Source organism: Capsicum annuum, chromosome 7, assembly GCF_002878395.1.
Source record: "Capsicum annuum cultivar UCD-10X-F1 chromosome 7, UCD10Xv1.1, whole genome shotgun sequence".
Taxonomy (NCBI): Eukaryota; Viridiplantae; Streptophyta; class Magnoliopsida; order Solanales; family Solanaceae; genus Capsicum; species Capsicum annuum.
Window position 1 is genome coordinate 226,685,505 of NC_061117.1, and position 12,946 is coordinate 226,698,450.

General features: G+C 36.3%; 2 protein-coding genes and 1 non-coding gene across 3 annotated transcripts; all 3 read left to right on the top strand.

Moving 5' to 3' along the window:
- Window positions 1-5,220: 5,220 nt before the first annotated feature.
- On the top strand, window positions 5,221-11,434 carry LOC107878883 (thiosulfate/3-mercaptopyruvate sulfurtransferase 1, mitochondrial). Its single transcript, XM_016726051.2, has 12 exons — window positions 5,221-5,479; window positions 5,901-6,089; window positions 6,246-6,305; window positions 6,559-6,621; window positions 6,878-7,002; window positions 7,083-7,245; window positions 8,241-8,300; window positions 9,054-9,112; window positions 9,314-9,395; window positions 10,357-10,420; window positions 10,679-10,746; window positions 10,860-11,434. Exons 1-12 carry the CDS (start codon window positions 5,378-5,380, stop codon window positions 10,965-10,967), a joined length of 1,143 nt encoding a protein of 380 aa, XP_016581537.1. The 5' UTR covers window positions 5,221-5,377; the 3' UTR covers window positions 10,968-11,434.
- A 155-nt stretch (window positions 11,435-11,589) lies between these two features.
- LOC107878884 lies at window positions 11,590-12,587 on the top strand. Its single transcript, XM_016726052.2, has 2 exons — window positions 11,590-11,800; window positions 11,958-12,587. The coding sequence occupies exons 1-2, from the start codon at window positions 11,674-11,676 to the stop codon at window positions 12,461-12,463; spliced, it is 633 nt and encodes a 210-aa protein (XP_016581538.2). The 5' UTR covers window positions 11,590-11,673; the 3' UTR covers window positions 12,464-12,587.
- Window positions 12,588-12,644: 57 nt separating this feature from the next.
- TRNAR-CCG lies at window positions 12,645-12,717 on the top strand. The gene has a single exon. It is a non-coding gene; the product is annotated as a tRNA-Arg (tRNA).
- Window positions 12,718-12,946: the final 229 nt, after the last annotated feature.

A 12,946-nucleotide genomic window follows, 5' to 3' on the forward strand; every position in this document is an offset into this window, starting at 1 on the left:
GTTTTACTTCAGCCTCTCAAAATATATTTTTAGGGTCAACTTCAAACGATCATAACTCCTTGTACAGGACGAACTGGGTGGCCTACTTTATATGAAATGAAAGCCCTTTGAATTATCTTTCCAACGATACCAATTTCACCCAAATCCAATATCGGAGCAAAGAGTTATGGCCGATTTACTTTAGCCTATCAAAACAGTCCACCATGGACAGATTCGGATTTACTTAAATTTTTAAGGGCAATATGGTCATTTTCCATCACCTCATGGACGAAAATTGGTCATTATATACATATAATTAGTCTCATATCCATCAATTATCATCAAGTTATTGAAAATAAGAAACCCTAGCCTAATTTCAACTCCAATTATCTTGTGATTCAACCGTAGAAAATCCAAATTGATTTCGTAGTTGTGTTCACCGTCTCGAGGGTTTCGATAAGCACCCCTTATTTGTGCCAACAGGACTTTGAAATCAAAAGGGCCATTTTATGGTAAGGATGTAAATTATGTTGGTGTTATTTATATGGATATATATATATATATATATATATACATATACATGTGAGCATAAGAAGTATGTTATTTGATTGTTGTTGAAAGATGATTGGGAAATGATGTTGGATTATGTTGAATTGTGAAGGAATTTGGTGTGATGATGTGGTATTGAAATGATGATTATATATATATATACACATAAACCTATTGTTCAAGTTGGTTTTTGGAATGTTTTGCAAATATTGGTAGTATGGAATTATGGAAGAGAATTGTGGTGTTGGGTTGCTAATACTAGATGCCAAACATTTCATTGTAGATAAGTGATTTGTAAAGGCGGGAAGTTGTGTTGAATTGGTATCCGAATCTACAACGAGGTATGTAAAGCATACTCTAACAGTGTTCTTTGGCATGAAAACACCAATGTTCCATCAAGTAAGATTCTGAGGTTCTCCTAAAACATGTATTGTTCTACGTTACCAACGAAGTTGTTTCCATTCTATAAAGTGTCAAAATGTTTCATTGATATACCAAAAGGCTCCTATTTCATTGTTGTGATATTGATGATTCTGAAACACATTGTTGATGTACCAATGAGTCTTTATTACATCGTTATTGTATAGAAGGTCTATTACTTGATTCCTATTGATGTATCATTGTTCCAAAGGTACTATATTGGCATGAACACTAATGTAATCATCTCAAAAGCTTTTGAACTAAGTTATTGGAAAGATCTCTTATGTGTGTTACTTGATATACATGTGGGTGGTATCCCAGGGGCATAAGCCTAGCATGGGTCGATCCCTATTTATGTGTTTATGGGTGGTATCCCAGGGGCATAAGCCTAGCATGGGTCGATCCCAGTTGATATGTACTGGGGGCAGCCTAATGGTCACAGTACGATACAGTATTGATTATTATTAGGTGGTTGGAGGTTTGGGAGGAGGAGGTAATGGCGAATGATAATTGTAAAGAATGAAATGAACGAATGTATACCATTCCACAAATGTGTTTGAATTCAAGAACCCAATTCAGATTAATGATAATGTACATGATCCTAAAAGTGTTTATGAAGTATGGTTCACTTCTATTATGATTTATTCACTTGTGTCTGATTTTCTTGATCCCCCATATCACATATGATTATTTACAGCTTTACATACTCAGTACATATTTCGTACTGACGTCCCTCACGGGGGACCTGCATTTCATGTTGCAGGCACAGGTACCTCAGCTCATATACCGCACAAGTAGGAGTCAGGTCATACAGCTATTGTTGGTGAGCTCCAGTTTGCTTCGGAGCTTTTCGAGTCGGTTCTGTATGTTTTGTTATTGTACAGGAGTCATGTGTGGGCGGGGGTTTGTCCCGACCCTAGTTATGTCATGTATATCTTAGAGGCTTTGTAGACATAAGGAAGGGTAAAGTCATGGAAGTTTATATAGTGATGTTATATTTGTATATGTGGTGGCCCCGACGGCCAAGTATTATATATATATATATATATATATATATATATATATATATTTGTGCGTGTTGTGCTGATACAGGTAGTTAGACCCTTCTATATGCAACAAAGTGCTGTCCAAATTTTTGGTGACATGTAAGTGAAAGTACAGGTATCTGAACGGGTTCTCCCGGGCCTTCTCGGCTTCGGGTGTCAGTCTGGCCCGATGGGATTTTGGGGCGTGACAAAACTGGGGCACAATTTTATTCGTGTTTACTAAAATTTATTTTGTACTTAGGACCCACCTGAAGAGTGGGACAGGATCCTCCTGAAGAATGGGAATTTACTTTTTGCTCAGGACCCTCCTGAAGAATGAGAATTTATTTTATGCTCAGGACCCTCTTGAAGAATGGGAATTCACTTTTTGAACAGGACCCTCCTGAAGAATGGAAATTTACTTTTGAACAGGACCCTCCTGAAGAATGGGAATTTACTTTTTGAACAAGACCCTCTTGAAGAATGAGAATATACTTTTGATCAGGACCCTCCTAAAGAATGGAAATTTACTTTTGAACAGGACCCTCCTGAAGAATGAGAATTTACTTTTTGGACAGGACCCTCCTGAAGAATAAGAATTTACTTTTTGCTCAGGACCCTCCTGAATAGTGGGAATTTACTTTGTCCAGGACCCTCCTGAAGAATGGGATGTTATTTTTCAGTTTCATCTTTTATTTTGAGTTCAGGAACATATTTGAAAAATCAGAAAAAAGGAAGTCCAGGAGCCCGCCTGAAGAACAGGGTGAAGAAAAAAGAAAATCTAGGAGCCCACCTGAAGAATAGGGTGAAGAAATTGTAAGTCCAGGAGCACGCCTGAAGAACAGGGTGAAGAAAAAAAAGAATTTCAGGAGCCCGCCTAAAGAACAGGGTGAAAAAATTATAAATCTAGGAGCCCGTCTGAAGAATAGAGTGAAGAAAAAAGGAAGTTCAGGAGCCCATCTGAAGAACAGAGTGAAGAGAAAAAAAAAGCAAGTCAGGAGACCGCCTAAAGAATAAGGTGAATTTTCAAATTCAAATCAGGAAGATTCAAGTCAAGATTTAAAAAAAAAAAAAACAGCATAGATAGGATCTTTCACTTGTATCTTCAATTTTTTTATTATTATTATTCAGTTCAATGTAAAAGCAGAAAGTCGGAAATCGAAAACTCGACGGAATCTTACTCGACCTTTATCACTTTCTCTCACTTTTTACCTTTGAACTACAAGTGACCCGATTCCCTTATAACCCGAGATATGTAGGCGGTCCAAAATCAGAACTCGGTCACATCTTTTATTTTATTTTGTTTTATCTTTACTTTTCGAATAATTGGAGGATCAAAAATCACCTTTTTATCTACTTCTTTGTATGAAACTCTTTGAAATTTCACATAAAGAGGGGCAAAAAGTAGACACGTGATTTTGACCCTCTCCGAGTTTAATATATATATTTTTCGATATTAAATATTTATATTTGGCCCGATATTTTTTTAACTCTTATTTTATTTTTAAAAATTTTTTAGTTAAAAATAAATAACTAGATATTTTATTTTATTTTATTCTAATTTATAAATTAACACAATAGTTTTAAAAAAAATAAAAAATTATTATATATATATATATATATATATATATTCTTTTGTTTTCTAAATTTTAATAAATAAATTAGTAGTTTTAATATTATTTTTAAATTTTATTATGTTCTGTTAAATATAAAAATTAATTAATTAGTATTATATTTATTATTATTATTATTTTACTATTTATTTTATTTATTTACTATTTTTATTTATTAGTATTATTGTCTTCTATTAAATAATAATAATAATAATAATAATATATTTTCAAAATTCAAAAATTCTATCCTATCCTAATAGATAACTACTCCCCCCATTCCCCCCATCCCAAAAAAAAAATTCCTCTACAAAAAGAACTCCCATCCCCCAGAGAGACAAACGTACATTCACTATTCCTACACAGACACTGAAAAAAAATCACCAGACACTGTGTCAGAAACATCAGAAAGTAGAGAAAAACAGATAAAAAAAAGTCAGTCAGAAAAAATTATCAGTCAAAAGAGAGAAAAGGGTGTAAGTGAATTCGGGTTCCATTTGAAATTTCCGGTGAAGGCTTCTTTCTGCTTTATTGAATTTAATTTATTACAGGTTCTTCTTCAATCCTGTACCATTTTCTTTATAAATTTTACTATGGAAAAGCATGTATAAAAATATTCAAGTGGTTTCCTACTTTATTTAATACGTGTAGTGAATTAATTGTGTGAATTTTCTATCGTTACATGTTCTATGATTAAGTTATCGTTAAAAGAATATACAAGTTTTAATATAATAAAAATGAACGAAGTTAGGCCTTAACATAATTTTAAAAAAAAGTTTAAGTCAAGATAAGTCAATAAAAGCGACCGTACTAGAACCACGGGATTCGAGGGGTACCTCACACCTTCCCTTCGGTCAACAGAATTCCTTACCCAGTCTTCTATTTGCGTAGATCAACAAAGAGTCATTTCCTTTTGATTAGGGATTCAATAAGGTGACTTGGAACACCATAACTCAATTCCAAGTGGCGATTCTAAAAATAATAAAAGTAATCCCTATTCAATGCTGTCACTTTAATTGGAAAAACCCTTCGACTCGACCATTGGGCAAAAAAGGGGTGTGACAGTACATATATATGTACGTCATTCATCTCTATGGAAAGTTATGGCTAATAAATAAATGTTGATTACAATGATTTGCACTATTTTCGAGGCCGCGCTCGATGATCAAACAAGCGATAGAACGAGAATTATAATTGAGGGCCTGACAAGATGGGAAATAATAATGAATCTGGACGAGGTGGCAATGGTAGTGATAGTGATAATGGAAGAAGAGAAAAGGGTGTGGAGAAAGAGTGATGGTGATGGTGTAAGGATCTTTGTGTAAATAATAAAATTTGAGGGTTTTAAAATTAGTGTTACTAACACTAATTTTAAAATTGTCACCTCTACTCAATATTTAAGACTTGTGTCATCACTCTTTTTTAGTTTCGAAACTTTTTTGTCACCCTTAATTAATTTTTCCAGCTTTGTTTAAGTATCATATAAAATGCATCCTTTTATTTTCCCGAATGACTTTATATGATATTTTAAAAATAGTTTTGTAACTTTTTGTGAATTTGAGCAAACTAGAGTTGCCAATTTGTCAGAGAAATTAGTGAATGACCATAGTATAATAATGTAAAAATATGTGACCAAATAGAACGGGAAAAAAGATTGGGGTTTTGAATTGAGGGATGAATTTGCGAAATCGTCGTCTCAAGTTTTTGACGCCGGCGGTTTATCACAACTAAGATGGATAATCAATCGGGCTTAGGGTTTGAGCTTAGCTGCTCAATTTTGTGTTCGATTTGAAAATGGCGTCGGGGTTATTATCGAGAACTCTCTTTGCCCACCGCTTTCTCAAGTCATCTTCCACTTCCTTATCCTCCACCAAGCCTCAATTCTTTTCATCTGTTGTAAGTTACCGTTTTTCTACTGCTACTTGTTGTTGTGATAGATAAAAAATTGTTCTTTCCACTTCCAATTTTCGATTTTCTTTCTTTCTACCTGTTTTTTTTTGCTTAGTGTATGCGATCTTCATCATAAAGCGAATTGTATTTGTAATTGTTACTATCTTTTTTCACAGCACATGAATATCTGTTGATCCTTCGTTACCTCCTTTAGCTATATGAAAACAAATTTACAATCTCACAGGTGCATTTGATTTGATGACTTGGTTAGTTAACCCGTCAGCAAATAAGCTGTTGATCAGCGGAACTTAATACTTTCAACTCCATAAGAAATTTGTGCAAGATTGTCTATTTCTTATATTCGAGTCTGTTTCCCATTTCCTTAATTTATTAAAATAAATGTTCTTCATTTGCTTAATCCTATCAGAAGAAAGCATTCTACTCCCAAGCTGCACCAACCTATTTCTCTTACAAAGTGGTGGGTTCGTTTACTTGTTGCCTTGCTTCATCAAGAGTAGGAACAATGGCAACATTCTCAACACTGGCGGTCTACTCCAGTGAACCTGTTGTTTCCGTTGACTGGCTCCATGCAAACCTCAAACACCCTGATATAAAGGTCTGTGTTTGAAATTTTTACTTGTTGCTCCTTCTTCCAGTGATTCGAGCTTATTTAACATGGTGACGCTGTTCAATCTACTCAATCAAGGGCAAAACATATCTCTTTTACTTCTTTTCTTATGCTTAGTACTTACATTTTTCTTTTTTCTTAAAGGTATTGGATGCATCTTGGTACATGCCAAACGAGCAGAGAAACCCTCTTCAAGAGTATCAGGTGCTGACCCTGATTAATAACTATATAAACGGAACTACTTTATCCTTACTCGATGAAAAAACTTATGGAGCTACTTTATCTTGATTCAAATTCCTGCATTGCTTTTTTTGTTGTATATATTCTTAGATGGAAAAATATCTTCCTTTTCAGACCCCCGTGTGGTTTATTTGCTCTACTCTCTCTCCTTTTTGTCTTTTTTTTTTCCTTCATTTGTGTTTTGGGGGTATGATTTTACTTACTTCTATTTGAACAGGTTGCACATATTCCTGGAGCACTCTTCTTTGATGTAGATGGTATATCCGATCGTGCTACAAATGTAAGACTTGTTCAAATTTTCCATATTCTATTTGTTAATATGTTGCTTCATAATGTTGTCTTTCACATCATGAAACATCTACTCTGGCATCAGTATCTTTACCACAGCTCCGTCCTTTTATCATTTGAACTCATCTGTTTCTATAGAATCTATACCATAAGAGATGTTTCACCCAACTGTCGAACATGCTTTTGAGAGTGATCACATCACCTTTTTAATCGTATAGAAAGCTTTATTTCTCTGTTTGTGTTATCAGCTGCCACATATGCTGCCATCTGAAGAAGCATTTGCAGCCGCTGTATCTGCTCTTGGAATCGAGAACAAAGATGGGGTTGTTGTCTATGATGGGAAGGGCATCTTCAGTGCAGCTCGTGTATGGTGGTGAGTTAACTGGTTACTGCAGAAGGCAGATTTGCACATTTTGTACAAAATGACTAACAAATTACAAAATGGATAATCAGGATGTTTCGAGTGTTTGGACATGACAGAGTTTGGGTTTTAGATGGTGGCTTGCCAAGATGGCGTGCTTCTGGATATGATGTTGAATCCAGTGCATCTGGTGACGCAATTTTGAAAGCCAGCGCTGCCAGTGAAGCAATAGAGAAAGTATATCAACGACAGGCGGTAAGTAAAAGCTTATTTTCTGTGAGCTTCATTTACTCGTTTATCTTAAAACAGAAAATTGCTTCAACAAAGTATCTTTCTTTAACCGTGATACCATAACACTGTTGAAGCAATAGGACTAGAATTTAGTGATGGCAAAATCTCTGTGCAAAAATGCCTTGTGAGTGAGTTGCACATCACTGAGTTCAAATTTTAAGCCACTAGCCTCAGGGATTTCTCGGTTTCAAAAAAGGTGTTTGCGAGAAAAAACTTAAATGTTTCTTGTGTAACTTTTAATGAGAAAACTTTTTCTTAAATATGGTTCTATCTCGATGAGGAGAAATCCAAGTGGACAGATCATGAGTTTTTTGAGAAATAAAAAACAAAATAGAGGTTGCTGCCTTTACATAAGAACAATTAAAGTTGAAAACTAGAAGGGAGTTATGGGTTATCCACTTGTTAAGTGGGATCACCTGAAACATTATGAAGGATTTGTTACCAAATGTAGATATGATAGGACAAAAGTCCCTACACAGGATTAAAGGCGGCCACTGATTCTCTATTAGTCCATGGATGTAAATCTAGCATCATAAATTATGTGGTAGAAGTTCAATAAACCCTATTTTTTCCTCATGTGTGGGTCACAGTGCCAAAAGGAGTTTCAAGGAGCTTAAGGTTTAATTTTGAGGTGAAGCACCAAAAGAAATAAACAATTTGACAGTGTCCGCTTTCTGAATGGTTTATTCTTTTCTGAAGAGTAAACAATTTGATGACTGAGAGTTTCCTCTGACATGAATGCTACATTGTTTCCTGGAGAGGTGGGGTGAGAGAATGAAAGATTGAGGTGTCTTATACTTGGGCATGCCACACTATAAATGTCTTTTTAAGTACTTGTTATCTGGAGGAAATTAAGAGCGTTCTTTTATTAATTTTTAAATCCAAATTCCTTGTAGCTATTGGAATTCTGCTTGTAATGTGTATTACATGATATTACCATAAGAACTTGTTGTTTGCAGGTTGGACCTATTACCTTTCAGACCAAGTTTCAGCCACATCTCGTCTGGACCCTTGATCAGGTTGGTGTGCTTGTACACCATTGAACTGGTGCTAATGGCATGGAGTTCTATATTTAAGTTGTATTCTCTTCACCAGCACTCAATCACCTTACTTCCTATCACTGTGCACTTAAAACTGATGGTAGGTCTAGGAACAGATGGAGCATGCACAAAACTTACACATTGTAATGTAGTGTGTTTCGATCAATCGTGCTTATTAATCCTTGGATCTTTTGACAGATATATTCAGCCAAAAAAAAACACATTCACTTCTAGGGATGGAGCCATAGTAGTGGCTACGGCAGAACCCAGTGCCGTTGGCTCAAACCTTTTGTGTTAAAAAAATCTTTTGGTATGTACAAATGATTTATTCAGAACCCAATTAACAAAAAGAAAACTTCTACCTCAAAACCGATAAACTTGAAATCCTGGCTCTCCTACTGTCGACTTCCCTTGAGTAAGATGTAAAACACCACAAAGTTCGGAAGTAAATCCGGGCCATGGATTTTGGAGGTTTTTCTTTAGTGGATCTTTGTATCAACACTTAGGTCTAATGGTTTTATAAGTGTGTGGTAGTCCAACCAACAAATTCTCCGTCCTGGTAGATATGTCAAGTAGAGTGAAGTTTTTTGATCTGCTTCCAAAAGTAAATGAATGCAACTTTTTGTTGTCAGTAATTCTTTCAATATACTTGCCTTAATTAGCAATTGAATGTGTGATTTAATTGTCAATGCTTCTACTTTTTGGTGTGGAGTTGTAATTTTATACTTTCAGGTTTGGAAGAACATTGAAGAGGGAACGTATCAGCAAATAGATGCTCGATCCAAAGATAGGTACTTGAGTTTGTGGGCGAACTGTTTCCTAATATATGATGCACTACTAGCTAAGTCCTTAGTGGAGTAGTAGGTTAAGAAGAGATACGTAGCATGCATAAAATTCATTTTACACGACTGAATTGAATCTAAAGTTCTGAGTTTTGCTTGCCCCTTTTCAGGTCAATTCTAAAGTTATGAGTTTTGCTTGCCCCTTTTCAGGTTTGATGGTGTTGCACCAGAGCCTCGAAAAGGAATAAAAAGTGGTCATGTACCTGGGAGCAAGTGCATTCCTTTTTCACAGGTGAAGGTTTATTAGTAAAAGAGATGAGATTTTTCAAAATTTCTCTCTACTAAAAGCCATTGTCTGCAGTGGAGGAATGGGGAATAGAATTTCGATTTAACTGATTAGATTATTTGTTGAGGCATTTGGTACCTTTTAATCTAATTTTGGAAGTTGACTTAAATCATTGGCTCTCCAGATTATCCAGCTGCCAGCACATGATATTGTAGGTGTCTCACGTTGATAGTGATTAAAAGCTATCACCCTTAAAAATAATACCACAGGGAAGACCCTAAATAAGGATAATAATCCCTGGATAGAATTTGGGATTAACTTTATCCCATGTTTGGTTTGTGTTATTAGCTAATCCTGGTATAACTATAAAACTAATGGTAGGATTAGCTAGCCCATATAGAAGATGGGATAGATAATCCCATGGGATATCCCACCATTGTACCAAACGACCTCCTCGGGTTTGATAGATGTTCTCTTCATATCTTCCAAGGTTATTTTGGGTAGATTGGGGTAACTGAATTCTACCTTCTGGTCATGCCTGGGTAATAATGCTGGGAAAATAAGCCATGCCTATCTTCATCCCCCCTTAGGGGCACCTATTGCACATTGCACCTAATACCTAAGTGTGCTCTTCCTTAAAAGTTCTTGTTTCTTTTCACCAATAATATATGGATTGTTCGGTAGTGTGTAAAGTGCTATTGTCTAGAAGCCCTTGATACAATCGAGGGTAATCATGGTAGCGCATTCTTGTTTCTGAATGTTGATCCCTACTCATTAATTCCTGGATTAAGCTCTGTTATCATGTATGCGTAGAGTTCAACTATTTGTTGAAGCCATTAATGCAACCAAGGGTAATTATTCTGGCGCTTATCTTTTTTGGCCAAATATTGATCCCTGCTGACTAATTCCTGGATGATGCTTTGTAGTCATGTATTCATATCTGGTTAACTTTGGTGATTTCATGCAGATGCTTGATGGCTCTCAGACACTATTATCTAATGAAGAGCTCAAGAAAAAATTTGATCAAGAAGGTAAGAAATATGAAAAAAATTGGATTTATTACAGTCCCAAATTTCAATTTAGCTTTCCCTTCCTTGATGATATATGAGCAGAATTGGATTTAGTACGGTCCCTAGTTTCAATTTAATGGTAAATTTGAAAAGGTGTCGCCTTTGAAATAAAGAATTGATTGTTTATCATCATAACTTAGGCATCTTTGCATCTGGTCCTCGTTAATCACACTATTAAGTTATCAGAATTTTGCCGTATGCTAACCTATTCTTCTATAGGTATCTCTTTGGACAAACCTATAGTAACTTCCTGTGGCACTGGTGTAACAGCCTGTATACTTGCCTTGGTTAGTCGACCTCTCTATTTCTCTCTTTCTGACGATCTCTTTGTATAATCAATGCCCTGTATCTGGTTTTTGATTTCGTGTAGGAGATTTTCAAACTTTATTTATCTTTGTAGGGCCTCCATCGTCTTGGAAAGGCTGATGTTCCAGTATATGATGGTTCATGGACAGAATGGGGAGGGCATCCAGATACACCAGTCTCCACATCTACATCTGAAGCGTAGATTCTACATGCTTTTGACGAGTGCTTCGACATAGGACTTTACAAGGTCTACTTTGTCCATTTAATTTCTTGTTGGTGAGTATGACAGCAGCCGTTGTATCATGGAATAATTTGATACTCATATATAGTTATGGCACATAAATATGTCCAGTCTCCTAAGGTGGGAAGCCAAATGAGGGTCTGAGGACGAGTTGCCATCTCCCGTCAGGATTATTATTGTTTATATGCGACATTGTTGTGGTAGGACTTGGATGCTACTAGTATGAGCAGGTAGGGTAAATCAAACCTGTTTTTGAGGGAGAAAGAGTGCCAGCTCACCGGAAAATGGTGTTCAAAGGGGTTATTCGTGAGGTGGAGGGGGTATTATTTCCCAACTATTAATGGTTAAAGTTGAATTTATTCGGGCTACTTGATCAGGAGTCCAAGTTTTCGGATCTTTAATAAGCAACAAACATTTGTTCTGTTTGACACGAGCACCATTAACTTTTTCTTTTTGGGATCCAACGACTCATGTGCATAGGCATATCTCTGTTGCTTAAACTGGATGAGGTGCACATTAGTCTTCAACAAGCACTGAATTATTAAGCACATTGGCGTTGGCCAATTTGGATTTAGAGACGTGGCGTTTGCATGAAGCTCAAATTTATTTGTGAACAAGTTGAAGTGGTGAGTATGTTAACAATTACTACCAAGAAGAATAAGTTGATATGAGTAAAGAGTGCATTTTAAAAGGGATTAAAGTGGAAGGCGTCGAAAATATCGTTGGTTTAAATGGTCATAATAACAAGCATACGAATAAGAAACAACTATTCTTGACAAGTCGCAACGTTTCAGGTAAAGAGGCGCCCTTTCTTTCGAAATTAAGAGGTGCCACCGTTTCGTTAACTGCTTCCAACGTACCTTTTCACACACACACACACACACATATATATATATGGTGGTGGTTATATTTGTGCACTACGCTAGTATCCTCATCCTTGATTGCTTTCAGACAACATATTCCCCAACATAATTAACCGTCACCTTCAGCAAAAGAATACTAGAGAAATGGATGCAAACCGCCAAGCGGAACGTGATAAGATACTGAAGGACATTCATAAAGTGGATGAAGATGTTGATTCAAAGGCCAAAATTGTTCACGAACAAGTAACTGCAACTGGAGGAATTCACGAGGCGCAAATTAGCAGCAATGAACCTGCTGCTGCATGCACAACAGGAGTGGGGAATGAGGATCAACCTGATAAAGAAGACTTGAAGGGCGAGATGTCGACATGTCATGATGCTGATGAAGAAAAAGAAGAAGTTAAGGAGTTGAATTATGACAAGGAAGCAATGGAAGACCTTATGTCAAAACTTCACATTGGGAAGTTACCTACTATTGGTAAGAGTAGATCAACCCCGCTAAATAACTTGAGAAGCCGAGGTCGCTCCACCTTATTACTGTTCTATCGTCTCTGGAGAGACCACCTTCTAAAGAAACCTCCGCCTCCTCTCTGAGGTTAAAGCTATATGATAATATCCTATGTATGTTATCCCCCTTTAGTTTCCCCCCGTTAAAACTACATTTGCTATTGCGTAATGAAACTATTGAATAATATAGTGGTACTTTGGGTATGTTTTAGATCCCTTGGTATTCTCTTATTAGATTTGTCGTAGTTGTAGACAAGCATAAACAGGTGATCGCGTGGCCTAATGGATAAGGCGCTCGCCTCCGGAGCGGGAGATTGTGGGTTCGAGTCCCATCGCGATCGCTCGCTATATTTGCTTACATTTTGTTCTTCGTCCCACTGGAGAGATCTATATCTTCTCCCTATCATAAAATTACAACAAATGGCGCTATGCACGTCCCAGTGCTAACTTTATTCCTCCAATCTGATCCTCCTTTTCTTTTCTTTTAAGGTGAAGAGGAAATTATGAACAGATTCCACCAACCATTTGCATGCATGCATGCATATCTTTTAAAAGGATCCATTTTGAGTT